The 18044-nt window shown below is 36.2% G+C and overlaps 1 protein-coding gene across 4 annotated transcripts in view; it reads right to left on the bottom strand.

Moving 5' to 3' along the window:
- The window catches only part of map7d1b (MAP7 domain containing 1b), a 44620-nt gene extending 27826 nt beyond the window's left edge, over window positions 1-16794 (bottom strand). For 2 of the 4 annotated variants that reach the window (XM_073858595.1, XM_073858594.1), the window contains exon 1: window positions 16440-16793. In XM_073858595.1, the coding sequence (XP_073714696.1) occupies window positions 16440-16506 (67 nt within the window). In that variant the 5' untranslated portion in view covers window positions 16507-16793. Of the gene's footprint in view, window positions 1-16439 lie in introns of all 4 variants that reach the window. The other 2 variants (XM_073858593.1, XM_073858596.1) reach the window with 2 other exon arrangements.
- Window positions 16795-18044: the final 1250 nt, after the last annotated feature.

Below are 18044 nucleotides of genomic sequence, written 5' to 3'. Positions count from 1 at the left end.
TTTCACTGCAAAAAAATAATTTTCAAGAAAAAAATTCTCAGTATTTTTGTCTTGTTTTCAGTAAAAATATCAAAGGGTTCTTAAATTGAGATGCTTTTTCTTGATGAGCAAAATGACTCAAGAAAATAAATCTAGTTGTGTATTTGTGCATAAAACAAGCAAAAAAATCTGCGAATGGGTAAGCAATTTTTTTCTAGAATTTTTCTTGAATTCAGTGTTTAAGAAAAAATTTTAAGATTTTTTTGCTTACCCCATTGGCAGATTTTTTTGCTTGTGTTATGCACAAATCACTTAAATTTGATATTTTTGTCTAAAAACTAGACTTATTTTCTTGGGTCGTTTTGCTCATCAAGAAGCAGCATCTCAATTTAAGACTTTCTAGATATTTCTACTGAAAACAAGACAAAAATACTAAGTAAGAAAGACTTTTTTTGCAGTGTAACAATAATGGACAAGATTTTTTTAAATGTCCTTATAAAAATTAACCATGGCTTTACTACAATAAAAACATGGTTACTAGTTAAATAACCATGGATGTGTTGCAAAAAGCTATGGTTAAATTATGTTTACTTTAGTAAAACCATTTGCCAACACTATAAAAAATTAGCTGTAATTGTGCAGCTGGTTGCCAGTAACTTACTGTAGAAGATAAAGACAGAAAATGTTTCATTTTCATTTAACTTTGAACAAACTGTTGCCAGTAAATAACATAAATGTAAAATCTACAGTAAGTTACTAGAAAGAAAGAAAAAAGATAAACTGCATGTGATTCAAAATAGACAAAGGGTCAAAAAGATCAAAACTTAACTAAAGCATGAGAAAGGTTTAGGGCAAGTTCAGACAGATCATCTGAAGGGGCTATAAGAGGGAAATGGTCGGGTATTTCAGGAGAAAAATCTTTTAACAGTCTCTGTGTTGCAATACTTATTGCTTGGAGAAAACCACAAAGAGACCTCATTCAGATTGATCTGATAAAGTGAGTTTAAATTCAGTGCTGACAGGGGGCATCATAGCCAGATCCATTCGTTTCGCTGTGAGTTAAACACGCAGACACCTGCGTTAGTCTAAAGTTCACGTGATGGACTCCTCAGCCCACAGACACAGATTCATCAGGTTTCAAGTTTCTCCATCAGAGTAAAAATAGACCCAACAATCCATAATCAGCCATAAAAGGAGCTTACAGAGACTCTTTTAAGAAAAAGACAAATCTATCTACATAAAATAAGAATTATACAATATTATATTTATGCATTTGGCAGATGGGACTTACAGTGCTTAAGATATACATTTCATTAGTAAGAGTCTTGCCAGGAGCTCAAACCTATGAACTTTTGCACTGCTTATGCAATGGTCCAAGAGTTTAGGAAGAAGATTTTTATCATCATCCAGACAAAATACAAGTACACAAAAATAATGCTGCATTCATTTGCTGTTTTTTAACCTGGAGTTTTCAGTTAATCGAATAAAATGAATGTGGTATCATAGCTCAGATAGTTTAGACAATTAGAGATATTGATCAGGGGTTATCTGATACAGGGGTTCCAAAACTTTTCACCCAGATGACAGAATATTATTTTTTGGGTGAACTATCCCTTTAATCTATAGGACCGACTAACATATTTTTAAATTGTGGTTTTCAATTTTCCGTGTCATTTTATTAAAGATGTCACTTTTACAAGGTGTATGGATATAAATGTATGTTGTCAGTGTAAAAAAAATCCACTCTCTCTTTGTTTTATAATCCCCATTAAATCAAAGCAGCTTAGACATGCTGTTTTGATTCAATTGTTAATGTGATGTCACACAAACAAAGCCACACCCACAGCCACTGACCGGCTGGTTAGTTTTACTCAAAAGCTTTTCTAAAGGTGCTGTATGGCTAAAAATACTATTGTCTCATACTCTATTTACAGGAATCAGATATATTTTTAATCGAAAGTGCTCACTTTCTCTTTTGGTAGTTCATTTGCATTTAAAGGTACACACATGAAAACGCGTTTTTGCTCTGACCCAAACAAGGACATTGTGGATATGCTATAACAAATAATTCTTCACAGACACATTCTAGGCACACCTGAGACTTGGGAATGATATGTGCCCTTTAATGAAATGTAATTACAAAATCAAAATATGATATATCATATCAAAATAATTGTTTGTGTCATTCACCATAGCAGCCAAGCGACTTTGAGCGACCCACCTTATCTAACTGTGCAACCAACAAGTGGATCCAGACCCACCGTTTCTGATCATCTCATATGTAAGAAGAAAAATTTACACTTTGTTTTTAAATAAGTAGGGTCTTTGCAACATGCAGACATGTAAAATGGGAGGGCCTTTTCCGAAAATTGAAAAGCAGAAGTTCTCCAATTGATCTTATTGCTGTCCAGGAGTTGTATACAGCAAATATTAAATCCAATAAATCTATCAGATGTATCTCAACACATTTGCTGTGTGGATCAGTGGTAGATGTATAATGTTGTGAAGTGGGTCAGTGACCCCTTTATAAGAGATCTGTGTGAGTGGACAGCAGAGGGAAGAGCACATGGCTCGGTGGAATTGGGTCAGTCGGACCTCAGGCATGTGCGGTATGTCCCTTTACTGTCTGTGTGGATGGCAACAGAGCACAACATGAGCACAGGACGCCTGCATGAGAAGAGCAGCACGGCTAAACAAGGACACAGAGTTTATAGATCTTCCTCATATAAATGTATAAATTAATGATATAAAAAATAATGCTAAGTGTCTTGTTCACGCATGCAGTAAACTATTTATTTTATCATCTTTATAGGGCAACAGTGTGGGTCATATTTATGTATCCCAATGACCTTACTGGTATCATTAACAGCAAACTGAACTTAGTCACATCATACAATATATTTAATTCTGTTTATGCAAATGCATTAGAAAGTTACAAATATTAATTAAAATATGCTTAAGAGCCGATGGCGTAGTGGACAGCTCTCCGACATGTGTTGCTTTCGCACTTTCTGCAAGTCTGATTCCCGGCTTGTGGTTATTTGACAATCCCATACCCCTCTCTCTTTCCCGTCCTCTTCTAAACTCACTGTTAAATAAGACCAAAAACTGGCCAAAAAATATTTAAAATATATTTATATATATATAATTTCTTCTTATAATGTCAAATCCTGCTCTTATTATATATATATCCATGTAAGATGGATAAACATGTCTGTTATTTACAGTATTTAACTATATTAATCGACTAAGGGGTGGTTTCTCAGACAGGGATTAGACTAAAATAAATGTAAGAGCTGTCCAAACCTCTCAGATCTGCTACTGAATAAAGTCACAAAAGGACCTTAATGGCTGTGAGATTCCAGGGCAGAAAGATAAAGAAAGTACGGTTTTACATTCTGAAAACAAGACCCACACGGTCTTCACGGTTGCCCCTGATAACAGACATAGCAAACAATCTGTAAGCGTATAATATCACACCATTACTATCGTAATTGCTTCCCTATGGAGATGCTGTTTGTGTCCTGCTGTTTACTGAGCGACTGATCAATCGTCTTGAACTAATGAGCGGTAATAAATGTTTAACTGATTCAAGACACAATACGGTTATATTTTGTAGCAGAATTACAAGAGTTGCCCATGGTTTTATGGATTACAAGGCTAGTAAACATGCAAACGCATCTGACCTGAGATCAGTGCAAATAAATTTTTTTGAGTTGCGTTAAGGATTTTAGCCATATTAAATGTGCATTAAATCTGCCTCTGTGGTGATTTAATGGACAGAGCATCCAAATGTATATACGTCTTAGGCCACCACCAGCGTTGTGGTTTAAATGAGCGTCCATATTTATTTTTGGCTCACTTTATTAAGACACAAACAGAAAATAAAGGAAATATGTTTGGATGTGTACAGTGAAAAAAATGTGTTACATTGAATTTTAATAAATTTTTTAAGGTAAGTGGTTGCAATCAATTTATTTAAGCTACATTTAAACAAAAAAAATAGTAAAGTAAAATAAATTGTACAACTTTTGTTTAAATGTAGCTTAAATAAATTGATTACAATCACTTACCTTAAAAATTGATTAAATTCAATGAATCATTTTTTTCAGTGTAGCACATCAGGGTGATTCTCGTGAAATTAGACTTATGAGGTGTCATGAAACATTTTGATAAAAAAAGTAAATGTAAAGTATACATTAAAATAAGAAGCAGCTACAAACATCTCTTCGTGTACTATTTTGCAGATGATTTCAAATGACATCATACAAGCCACTTTTTTTCATATTTAAGGGGAAAATGTTCATTACCACAACGTGTCCATGACTGGATTTGGGTTCTTTGACATGGAAATATTTATAATAAAAAAATCTAAAAAAAATTAAATGCTTCAGTGCATGTTATACTATAAACATTTACAGTAAATAAGTTAAATATAAATGTGTCCAAGAAAAATGTTCTCATCCTCCGCAACAATTTTCAATAATTGTTTAAGTCCTTAATTAACTAACATTTTCAAAAAAAAATTGTTGGAAGGGACATAATTGACTGTGAAACTTAAGACGGCTTCCAGGTAAGCAGTTATTATTTTTTCTCTCCAGATAAAAGTTGAAATTTTGTTTGTCATAGTACCTAAACAACTTTTTAGTTCTCATTACCGAAACATAAGTTTGTAAATGCATATATTTATGTAATATCATGTTGCGGTAATGACAATTTTTTAAAATGATAATCTAAAAAATGTAAATAATTCTATAGGAAATATTTTTAAATGCTCTAAAAATAATGATTATAGTAAGTTCAGACCTTAATCTTATATGTGCAAAAAAATAGGCTTCAATGGATTTTTAAAAAAAATCTGATGCTGGACACCTTTTAAGTCTGGATTTGTGAGAATCATCCATTAGTATGTTGTTGTAGTGATTTATATATTTTTATGCACTCATTATTGCACAAGATAATATAAACACTTGTGACACCTTTGGAAACTAGATAAGTTACTCCAGGGCAGTTGTATACTGCTATTAAAGTACTATAATGTGCTGTTAACTATGTAATGCAACTGCTTAATAATAAGTAATTGTCTAAATGCACCCAAACAGAGAGCATAGCTCTTAAGAGGAAATGCCCTTTAAATTCCCAGACTTCCTTGCATGTTCCTTCCATTAGGAGTCACTTGATACCGAAGTCATTTTCACGAGGAAGGATGTGTTGTGGCTTTGACCGAGTCACTTCAAAGCCAAGACGAAAAGGAAATAACGCCACCTACCCAAGCCGCCATGACTCATTCTTTAAAACACACCCCAACATTACCAACAGAAAGTCAGGCCACGTCTAAAATTACCCACACAAGTGTACTGAGATGCACCGGGTGGTGTTCGCTTACCGTCCTGCCCCACGTGAACAAATGCCCAAAGATTTATTCGAAGACAACAGTGTCAAATCAAAACAGATGTGATTCCTGTCAGACTGAAAACATCAGGGAAAGAATCCAAGAAATTTTGAGTCATGTGACACAGTCAACATCTGAATACCCAACAGGAAAGCCATCTGAGATGACGACACATGCCCAAAATATTCCCATCAGGTTTAAACAGATGTTTCACTTGCACAATGCTGCAGTTGTGTCATACAGTATGACTCATACTGTATGTTTTATATTATAATAATAGCGATGAAATCAGATTTAAAGGAAAGTTCATTCTAAGTCAGGTTTGTGTGGAACAAATGCATTGAAAGCAAATTAATAAATAATCAAAACATATAATTTAAACAGAAATATAGAAGTTATGTGGGTTTGCAATGATAATAAAGACAGAATTTATATTTTTGTGAACTGTTTCTTTAAGGTGTTAAATGAATTTTATGGGGCTATATTAATGTTAAACAGAGAGTTTGTTGGGTCCAAACCCACGTCACAGCTGTGACTCTAATATTAGTATCTCAGTCCTGTGACCACACTGAAGCAGGCAGGTGACAGATACACACACAAGCAAATGCTAACAACCTGTTTTCTCTTTCAGACACACACACCCAAACACACATTCGTGTCAAAACTACATTGGTGGCTACAGCTGTTGGTAAATGCATTGAGACTTTAATTAGCAAGATACACTAAACAACATCAGAAACTAACACACGCTCCCCAACATACACAAACACACAGGGACTGCTCTGCTTAAAGGGATAGTTCGGCCAAAAATGATATTAAAACCATGATTTACTCATCCCCAAGCTGTCCGAGATGCATATGTCCATCGTTTATCAGACAAACACATTTTCAGTTATTTTAGAAAATGTTATAGATCTTTCAGTTAATTAAATGTGAAGTTAGGGGGTCCACGACCTTAAAGTCAAAAAATTGTGCATCCATCCTTCACAAAATAAATCCACACGGCTCCAGGATGATAAACAAAGGTCTTCTGAGGGTAATCCGCGCGGTGCTGTTGTAGAAATATTCATATTTAAAACTTTATAAACCAAAATAACTATACCTTCCGGTAGCGCCACCATCTAGGACTCCTCTGTATTCAGGAGAGAGTTTAGCGTAGTGTATGCATTTTTCTTAGTGACGTATGACAAATTCGAAGGGCGGGGGCACAGAGCAGCAGCAGAGTAACCTCCGTACGCTGCGTAAGCACTCATCCTGAATGCGGACGCGACTAAGATGGTGGCATTACCGGATGCGAGTTATTTTGGTTTATAAAGTTTTAAATGTGGATATTTCTACAACGAAACTGCACGGATTACCCTCAGACGGACTTTGTTTATCATCGTGGAGCCATTTGGATTTATTTTGTGAAGGATGGATGCACACTTTTTGGACTTGAAGGTCATGGACCCCGTAACTTCACATTTGGTTAACTGAAAGATCTAAAACATTTTCTAAAATAACTGAAAATGTTATCGTCTGAAAATGATGGACATATGCATCTCGGACGGCTTCTGCGTGAGTAAATCATGGGTTTAATATTATTTTTGGCCGAACTATCCCTTTAAGTTAGTTGGACAGTAAAAATCACTTTTTCTTAACCAACCCTGTCAAACTCTATATAAATGTTACCATCAATACATGCAACACCCCTCATTTTGGGGGGAATATTGTGACAATGAGCAATTAGCAACATGACCTAACTTTGAACTATCCAATCAATTCTCGATGGACGACTTCAAGTCCCGCCCTACCTTTTTTTTATTTCAGAAGCCGTTTTACTTGGATACAGTATAATCTCCACGGGGAAAATAAGACAATCACTACTTTCGTTTCATGGCGACTTTAAGCTAGGTACACATCAAGTCAGAAATTGGGCAGGTTTTGAGCATTGTCGGACTTCGTTTTTCTGTGTGTAATCTATAGTAAGACACAATCGCCTTTCTTCCAGTCGATTCAACATGTTGAATCAGTGTTGGAGCTCATCTGACTGTGCATTCACACAAGACATGGAAGAGGCTGCAAAAATGCGCTATTCGCGCGTAGTTGGACGCTTGAACATTTTGAGTTTACAAGCTTCATTCGCGTTGAAAGTCGCACTTGAAATTGTAGTCATTTGAGACATTCACGTGTAAATTTGTTTCATGGGAGGGGCTTATAAAGCCCAAATTGAGTAAAATTACCAGATTGTTCGACTTTCTTCCAAACAAGATCCTTTTAATTCCTGTAAAAGTACGAAAATGTCTCGTATAGCGAAGATGATTGTCCTCCATTGCTGTTTTGTTTTTTTGTCTCTGATCGCTTCCTGTAATCACGTCACTGCTAGAGCAAGCTCCTGATTGGTTAACGCAGCGCGAAATTACGCCAAAGTTCAGATTTTTCAATTCGCGTGGAAGGCGACGCTTCATTCGTGCAGGATGCCTTTTTGCGTCTTTGCATTGAACAAGTAAATCATTCGCGCTTGCCGCCACTTCGCCGCATCAGGTGTGAACGCAGTAGAGAGTCGGATTATACTGATTGGCTGTTCGCTTAGACAACCAGTGCACTAGAAGAAAAACTGGATTGACGAAGTCACTAAATAAACGACAAAGTCACAGAACATTTTTTTTTTACCAATCTCTCATTCAATATGTAAATATAACACAAAATATAAGACAAATATATCACTAATCTGTCTGTGTTAAGCGAGATTTGTGCAAACTGGTAATCAAGCACTTGTTTATGGTCTAGTTTTGTTTTCCCATTTTGAGTAATGAATACTCACTACTACCACCTGCTAATACCGAAAGTTACTTCATCTTACAGAGGCGAAATACAGACGTGTTGTTCGGTCATCGGGTCGAGCCATCTTTGGACCCAGATGCAGCCAACATGTAGCCAATGTGAGGCGACCCCATGGCATGCTTTCGTTGGCGCTACTTCATTGCTGTTGGTTTGGTGTGTCCTTACTCTTAACTGTGGTATAATATAACATAATCCCTTTACATCAAGGCCTCCAGTATTTTACAGTAAAATACTGTACTAATGGACACTCAATTCAGAAACTCTGAAAAATGAGTCGCAACTAAAAAAAATTTATTGTATTGCATGCTAATATTTTCAACTCATAAGACAACCCATATTTTGTTACTTTTGTCTTGCAAAAATGGTCCAAGCCCACTGGAATCTCACTAACCACACGACAATGATCTTACTTCCTTCCTAAGACCACTAGAGCACCTTTAGAGATGTCAAAAATAAACAATGGCCGCAGACCGCTGGTGTAAACGTCCAAAACACAATCCAGAGGACAATCTTGTTTCTGTACACTTTTATATAGACTTTCTGTTTAGATGATTCATCTAATATTTCAATAAATTTACATTCTTTTTTTCTTTAAAAAATAGAGAAAATAAAACTGCTAAAAGCTAAAACCCAAGCTGCTGGTATGTAAAACTTTGTAATTACAGAGAAAAATCCTGCATAAATTTGCATATTTAATGAATCATTTTCAAACTAGACGAACAATAAAATGCATTATGTAGATATTATTCATAGTTTGACCTCATTTTTAGATCATGCAGATATATTACACATTGTACATTTAACTCTTCAGTGCGTTGAGGAGATCCTGCTTTTCCATGTTCCAACTTCCAAGAAGTTCCAACACCAAAAGAATTCCCACACCCCACTTACGTAAGATCGAGACACATTTCCTCTGTTTTCCTGCTGCCAAAACATAGTCATTGTGCAACCATGTGCACAGCGTAGACGTGATTGAACCAGACAACTTCTTGCTTTGTTTACATGACAGCCACTGGACCATTTCAGGGTGCCGACAAAAACTGATTTCTGCAGACATCACACCTCATTAACAAAGTGTGAGCAGAACTACATTAAGATGAAATCACAACGATTTTAGGGTTCACACTGTTAGCTTAGAAAGAAATGATTTAGGGTGCATTTACACAACATGGTTCAAATGACTCAATTACGATTTTTTTCTGTCACGTGGGACAGATCAGATATGACCCACTAATGTGTAGCAGGAAAAGTGCAGATTTCGATACAACATGATCTCACGGAAATTCGTGTTATAGTCACGAAAAATTGCATAAATCTATTTATGTCTATGGCACGAAATTCAGCTGTTTTTTGTGCCTTGAGCATGAATTTCATGCCATCCAGCACGAATTTATAAAAATAGTTTTTCGTGTCCGTGGCACAACTTTTTTCGTGTCATTTTATGTATTGTTTTCAGATTTTTCCCCCCTATTTTTAAATCATTGTCGTTTGGTGTTAGATTTGGGTTAGGATGTACTTTTTTGTATTGGTTTCTACATGTTTTTCTTCCGCTTTTAAAACTATTTTCGCCTGGAGTTGGGGTTTGAATGTCTAAAAATGTAACAGAAAGTGATTCTAACCCTAACCCCAAGTGACAATAGTAAGAAAATAGGAAAAAACTATGAGAAAACAATACATAAAATGACATGAAAAAAGAAAGTCGTGCCACCGACACGAAACACTATTTCTAGAAATTCGTGCGACTGACACGAAAAAACTGAATTTCGTACCATGGACACAAAAAAATGTATACAATTTTTTGTGACTATAACACGACTTTCCGTGAGATCAGTCTGTTTCGATATTCTCCACTCGGTTTCAGATCTCATTCATATTTAAAAAAAGTCGTATATGAATCAGATATACATACAATGCAAGTGGAAAGATCGAATATTCCTGTGTCAAGACGCATTGTACGTCATTTAAATGCAACGTTGGCAAATGATGTCAACTCATGTGCAGGGCTGCAACTAATGAATATTTTCATAATCGATTAATCGGACAATTATTTTTTTATTAATTGACTAATCAGATAAAAACATAAATATTTGCGATATTTACGGTAATATTTACTATAGTTAGGGATGCACCGATATGGAAATTTTGTCCGGTGCCGATAACTGATATTTATAGGCCGATAAATATTCATATTATTTTCACAATGACAAAACTCTCAGACCGCGGACATCTTGTCTTTGCGCTAGACTAGCATACTCTTCTTAAGCCCGCAACACGTGTCATCTTCGTGCTATGTCACAGAAAGCACCAATCAAAACTCCACATGGCCAGCAATGAGCAAGTGAAGTGGTTTAACAAACCAAAATAATCCATCATTTATCGGCTTTCATTTATCGTCCTAAATTTGCTATCAGACGGATAACCGATAATATTAAAAATAAGCAGTTATCGGCTGATAACAATATGTCGGCCGATATATCGTGCATCCCTAACTATAATAAAATATTTTAATTAATCTTATTTTCATTTTCACTTATTATAGGCACTAAATTAGGGTATTCACCTGTAAAAGTGTTCGTTATTAACAAAAGAAATAATCCATATGATATAAAAGTGATATACATGCGTTGCTACACTAATAAAAACCTGGATTTACCGCTTACTTAAAACAGATGCTTAGCTTGTGGTTCATTACTATTTTTATAAAAACCCAACAAATACAAACTCACTTATATTAAAGGACAAAATTAAACTTTTATTAACCAGTGTTCTTTTGCACTTTTGCTTCAGTCATTGTCCTGTCAGGGTTGCCAGATCCCCGTAACAAAACAAGCCCAAAGGCCATTCAAAAATACCAACAACTAATGAACCAAATCCTTCCATCTCTAACCAGTAAAAAAACAAGAACCTGCGGAAAAAGTTGAAAACTCCACCAAAAGGCTGCACACCTGGCAAAGCTTTTTTTAAACATGGTTTCCGTGTCTGATAAACGTGCAGCTCGCATTCATTGTATAAAGAAAAAGTGATTGACTTTGAGCATGCAGCTTGAGCGATATGAAGAAATCCTGCAACGCCACTGACTTGGCAATGCTGCTTTGTTTTTAACAAGCTAGGGTCAGTAAATCTATCCTAAATTGCTTCGCCAAATCTTTAGTGTAATATCGAGTATGAGTTGCTTTTAAATTATGTAAGGTGGTTGTCCAAAAAATCTGATATAGTCATCAAATCGGAATTGTGCATTAAGACATTAAGCCTTAAAGGCCTAACACTTCAGCTGTCACCATCATTTTGAACTTTGGGGAAAAGTACAGTGGAAAGAACAGCAGATCTGCCAGATCCCTGCACTTCAAATGACTCCAGCGCTTTTATATTCCTGCCCGAGGTTGTTTAGAGGTTAGTGATATGTCTGATATTATTAGTATCTGAATGGGACCGGCAGGTCATTCTGATATCCAGGTGTCCTTGCAGTGCTTGATGTGGTTATGTACTACAAAAGCTAGTGGTCTTACTTTCTTATTTAGTTCTCTGAAGAACTTGGTCAACATGAAACATTGGGTTGCTAAAGTCAAATATACTTTTGTAATCTAATGCATTTAAAAGCGAAGCAGGATATTTGATAAAGAAGAATGTCTGGTGGATTTGATTTTATTATCCATCCATCAAAAAGTAACAGGATTGTGAAAGCAGACATTATATATGTCAGTCGTTGGGGGCTTGCTAAAAGATAAAAGGTCTCTGTGATGGGACCGATTAAGTAAATAGGGTCCATTTTGATTTCATGCCCACTTTAAAGTCGAAATGAAATTGAAATGAAAAACATTGTTTTGGAATAATATGGTATTTTTTTTTTTACAAATGATATATCTGTGAGCTTCATACCGAGCCCCTAAGGTGACATTGGAGTAAAAAAAATCTAAAGTTTAGTTTAATGTGCTCACATGAAACTTTCATGTGCTCTTGTGAAACTTTCATGTGCTCACGCGAAACCTTCATGTTCAAAATTTTTTTTTAAGTTTAGTTTTGCCTGCTCACGTGAAACTAAACGCGCGCACATGAAAGCGAAAGTTTCACGTGCGCACGCGAAAGTTTCAGGTGCGCACGCAAAAGTTTCACGTGAGCACGCAATAGTTTCACGTGCACACTCGAAACTAAACTTTATTTAATTTTTGCTCCATGTCCTCTTAGGGGCTCCGTAGCTTCATAATCAATGAACAAAAAAAGTCCCGCCCTCATTCCAGAAGTTAAAGTTAGTGTCTTGGGAGTATTTTGTGAACGTAAGCGTCTCTTTTATCATAAACTCTTTCGACTCGTGTGCAGCAGGCATGTATTTTGACATGACACATGATACACAAAGGTTCACATGACGCACCGAACACATATTTTGACATGACGAGCCACACACAACATGCCAAACACATATTTTGAATTTGCATCCCTAGTAAGAGAAGTCACCGGACGCCACTGATATGCAATAATGGTTCAAGTGAAAAGTTACCAAACCATGCACATCAAGTCACTTTAATATAACCTCCAGATGCAGGTCATAACAAAGGATTGGCTCAAAAACCAATGTTGTGACGTAAATATGTTTGATATTAACTTTAATGATATTGTTTCACCTTTAAGCATATATTCTGGATCACAAACCCGGCTGTTTTTTGCATGCGCTCTCTACATCTCGTCTTTTCCTCTTAAGTTGTTTCTCTTCCACCCACATCAATTTCAGATTTCTGGCCATGGAAACAAACATCTTATTTTCAAATGAAACCTTTCCTGCTGTTCATCTTAGTGTTCCTCCAGCCTCCCTTATAAATCTCTTAAAGATTTCTCTAAAAACAGAAGTCATTCAGTATCATTACTGAGTCTACTTGCACATGATAGCATTCAAAATAGTCACCATTACTTGCAGATGACACCAACGGCCTAGATCCTTGCAACATCAAATAGCACTTAAGCGACAACTGTGTGAGACATATTTTCCATTGAAAGCAGAAGTAGAAATATTGTTTTTAGGATCTATGTTTAGAAGGGCAAGGCCTGTATTGGTTATGACAAGAGTTTGTAAGATTTATAGATTTGGATATCATTACAATTACCACTGGAATCTCTGTAGGCGTTGATTTACACGTTGGGATTTAATGTAGGCAGATAGGAACATGCTTTATTATAAGTTGGCCTTCTGCATACTGTTGTGTAATATTATTGTTAGGAGGCTTTATAAAAATATGAAAACCGTCGCAAGAATCCCACTCAGTCTGCTGAGCTGGCAACGCTGGCCAGATATTGAAGTTTCCAACCCTTCAAGGATTCTTGGAAGAAAACAGGAAAAATTTCGTCATCGACTCTGTGTGTGTTTGAAAATGGCAACATCCATTTTATAAGATGACTAACACAGACAAGACCAATAGATTAACAATAGGCCACAGGAAACAAAAATGAGTTATACAACAAAAATGTGAACATGGACCACAAAACACAAGTATACAAATATGTAGAAATAGTCAAAAATACATTGCATGGATCAAAATGATTTTTTTATGCCAAAAATCATTAGGATATAAAGTAAAGATTATGTTCCATGAAAATATTTTGTAAATTTCCTACCGTAAATATATCAAAAATTTAATATGTGTTGCTGAGGACTTCATTTGGACAACTTTAAAAGCGATTTTCTCAATATTTAGATTTTTTGTCGCCAGCCTCCAAACTCCAACATTACAAATATTGTCCTATCCTTACAAACATACATTATGGAAAGCTTATGTATAATGTATAAATCTGATTCTCACAAAATTGACCCTTATGACTGTTTTTGTGGTCCACAAATGGTTCCTAAATAACTTGCATATGAATTCGTACAACCAAATTTGTAAATTTTTGTATGATTTGCTTTTGCCCCTGTGATGCTGGGTTTAGGAGCAGGGTTAGGGATGGGGTATCATTATAGTTGTTTCTAATAATTTAGCGAACTCGTAAATATGTACGAATTTCTGTGAGATCAGATAGCTATTTACAGTATATACAGAGTAAATTATATGATACTATAAAAAATGTATGTACATGTAGATATTGTAGATCAGAGGTCCCCAAACTAGGGCCCGCGGGCCAAAGTTGGTCCCCAATGACCTTTAATTTGACCTGTCATGCCATGTGAGATAAGGAAAAAGGATAAACGTCATTGACACAGGTACACTTTTTCTAAAATGTAGTGATGCACCGAAGTATCGGCCACCGATATTTATCGGCCGATTTTTGATGAATTTGAAACCATCGGCATATCGGCAATAGCACGAGAAAGGCCGATACCGATTGTTTATTAATTAACTGCATAAAGAAATCCATTATATGTAAAAAATGAGTTGATGTTGTTAATAAAATAAATGCTGAATAGCAAAAACCACCTTTGAAGGTTGTCATGCTGTCTTATTATATTTGTTTTAGCTTAATTTGTGCCTCTCTTATTACGTTGGTCAGTTGAATGTTAGTTAGATCAAATCCATGTTCAGTAAAAATAATTTGATGCAGAAATAAACTAGCTAATAGACCAACTGTATAGTATTGTATACAAGTGTTTAATATCGGTATCGGCATCGGTATCGGCCAGAAGTTGTCTGTTTAAATTGGAATCGATATTGGCCCAAAAAAATCCTATCGGTGCATCACTACTAAAATGTAAAAAAAAATGTATTCTACATTACAAAAATGTAATTTTTTTATGTACATGCATACTTGAATGTGTACATTAACTTTTGTCGCCCTGTTGTAGATGTTTTTTTTTTTTTAAGTACAACAAACAGACCAAAATAAAGTTTTTAAATCTTATTCCCCCACATAAAAAGGCAAAAACTGTCTTCCAGGCAGAAAATCTGATTCATCAAATCTGAGTCGTTGAAGAGAGATCAGTGTTGTCTGATCTGTGATGGGGAAACACTGTCCCTTTGAACAAGTTCAGTCTTGGAGAATCTTGGTGCAGCGCCCAAAACATTCACTACAAAGCTATCAATGTTGCCGTACAGAGGATGCTCTGGCCTGTCTGTCTGTCTTTCTCTGTATATGAGCCTCGGGCTACAAGACAGCATCTCTATAATTTCACACTCGTGTCAGTGATTCTAGTCTACATGAAGAGGTTGTTTAAAGCTCTCATACTTTTGTCTATTACATTTTAGGGTCTCGGAAGTGTAGCCTATATCTGTTTACAGCAGCCTAAGATGGATTGAAATTCATTAGTCTACAAATGCTGACAGACAGGATATCTTGCGAGATGATTGTTGGACGATGTCTGAGCAACATACTGATCTACTGACCACATTTGTCTTTGATCATGCACCAAAATAAGCATTTGACCTTGCCATTAGAAGGAATATAATAAAAAAATGTAAAGATGTATTAGTCAATTTAGTAGACTATTTTATCTAAAATAACTTACAGAGACAGTATCTCTGGATCAAGCTAGCTTAGATGTCTTGCTCAAGGACACAATGATTGTAGAAGCCAAGCTTTTTTGGAAATTAGACATCTTTAACCATAAGACAACATCAGCACTGTAAAAAAAGAATAATATCTAAATAAATCAAAATCTGATATCTGATATTAATGAAGCACACTTTACAGTTACGCGCATGCCTGTCATGCCAATGCCAAATGTATTTTTGACATACGCAAACTCAGTTTCCAGAAAACAGCACAGTCAGAAGATATGATCAGTACCAGCCTGATATATCACAGCACTAATTAAAATCCTGTGAGGTTTTTTGATAGATGTTTAACAGGTTATTAGGGCTGCGCATAGACGTGTTTTGCGCATACCGGTGCTGCGCTTAAACCATTAATTACATGTGAACACGCACCAGTGTTGTTTTGCAATACCGATATGATCAAATAAACAAAACTATGTAGGCAATATTCATATACAAATATATAGATAACAAATTGGAATTAAATACTGCCCATAGAAATGCGTAAACCGTTATCCAGGTCATGCGCAAACCGGCCACTGCTTATTGTTTTCTAATGACAGGTGGCACAAAAACAACCACTATAAGCACCAATTCGGTCATTGATAATATGAATACAATACAATAATAAAAATAACAAGATAAAGCGATTCTAGAGAATCTCAAAAATGTGCTTGAATATCTGTATACAGATGATATATCGCACGCAGTATGCGCCCTTGGACCACCCGTGTGTTCAACCGAGGGGCTTTCCGCGCATTCGTGGACGCTTTAATTCATTTAATTTGACGTACCTTTTTCTGACAGCGTCAGTTTTTCTTCAAAACCGCTCTCCAGTGTCATGTTCTCCATTTTGTTCATAGTTTGCAGTCAGTCATTCCATCACAGGGTCCGAAAAAAGAGGAACTCCAAGATCACGCACACACACCCGAATGGGGTGGCCCTTTAAATTTGTTCAGCAACAACCAGATGCGTTGAAAATGCTTGATTTAATCTGATGTACGAAGAGTTGTCGTCTTTATTTCCAGAAATTGGTGATATCAGTAAATCTGTGGGAAAACTGAATACGGGTAGAGAAGGAAAAATGAGGGGCTCGGGTCTGAGGCCCTGCCCATAGCAGACGAGCCGCTTGCGGAATACAGGCGATGTATGTATGCGGGACGCTCCCTGCCGATCCACCGGACTGTACCATTTCACCCGGCGGGGGTTACCAATACAACGTTTTCACCTTTCGCGTTATCGTCTTAATATCGAAATAACAGTTTTCTCTTTTATGTGACAAAATTGGTTTATAAGTAGCGTGTAAATGTGTTTAAATCATTCAGGCGGTGTTTGAGGAAATGTTTTTGTATGTTTTGTGTAGCACAGCTCCCCTGTTTTCCCTAAGAGCTGAATCCGCAGCAGAAGGATGGACTTCAGTTATGATGCGAGCTACACGTACTTTAATGTGTCCAAATGAAAAACTACTTCATTTAAAATCATTAAATATTCACAAATACAGTGTCCGTCGCTTTATTTAACGACATGACTGAATGTAAACATACACTTTTAAAAAGAAAGGTTTCATAAATGGTCGATGATCTTTGTCTGGCTGTGTGCTTTCTCCTCAGCATACTAAAAAAAGAGACAGCACAGCAGCATTGACCATCACCATCTTAAAACATAAAAATCACTACTGTTGTTTCTGGACTGTGCTGTGTGTAAATAATGTAAACAAGCTAGCAGAGTCTGGTCTTAGTTAATACTTTAACTGGAGCGGTTAAGGGTTGAAATCAGGCCATTATAGCAGCACGAAGCAAATGAGCCATCTGGTACTGTGGCACTATACAGTAACACAGCCAACAACACCAGTACTAAAGTACATTCAGCAGGGTTTTAAACACATAATCCATAAATATTTCTTACAGTACAACTAAAGGAAACAAAAACAAAATCAGGGCCAACAAACTGCATGCAATGCAGTCAGGTGGCGAGTTTACTCAGACTGGTGCTTGCGGGTCTTTTGAGAGAAATGTAGATCCAATCAGTCATGAGTTAAACAATTGAGATCTTTACAGCAGAGAAGCCTGAGGGTGCATGTTGGCACAGTTATTACGCACACTACCTAAAATCACCTCATGTTATGTCTAGCTGCTATATAGATGAACAGATGTGCATTGTTAAGACCTTAAAGGTGAACATAAGCCTTAAAGGAATAGTTCACCCCAAAATGAAAATTAGCCCATATTTTACTAACCCTCAATCCATCCTAGATGTATATGACTTTCTTCTTTCAGCCAAACACAGTCAGAGTTAAATTAAATAACATTGTGGCTCATTTGCAGCTTTATAATAGGGATTGGATAGTGCCCCATTTTTAAAGTGCCCCATATGTCTTCAGAGGTTAAACAATCGTTTTT

Source organism: Misgurnus anguillicaudatus, chromosome 20, assembly GCF_027580225.2.
Source record: "Misgurnus anguillicaudatus chromosome 20, ASM2758022v2, whole genome shotgun sequence".
NCBI classification, from domain to species: domain Eukaryota; kingdom Metazoa; phylum Chordata; class Actinopteri; order Cypriniformes; family Cobitidae; genus Misgurnus; species Misgurnus anguillicaudatus.
Note: the sequence above shows the minus strand (reverse complement) of the source record. Positions and strands in the feature narration are given on the sequence as shown.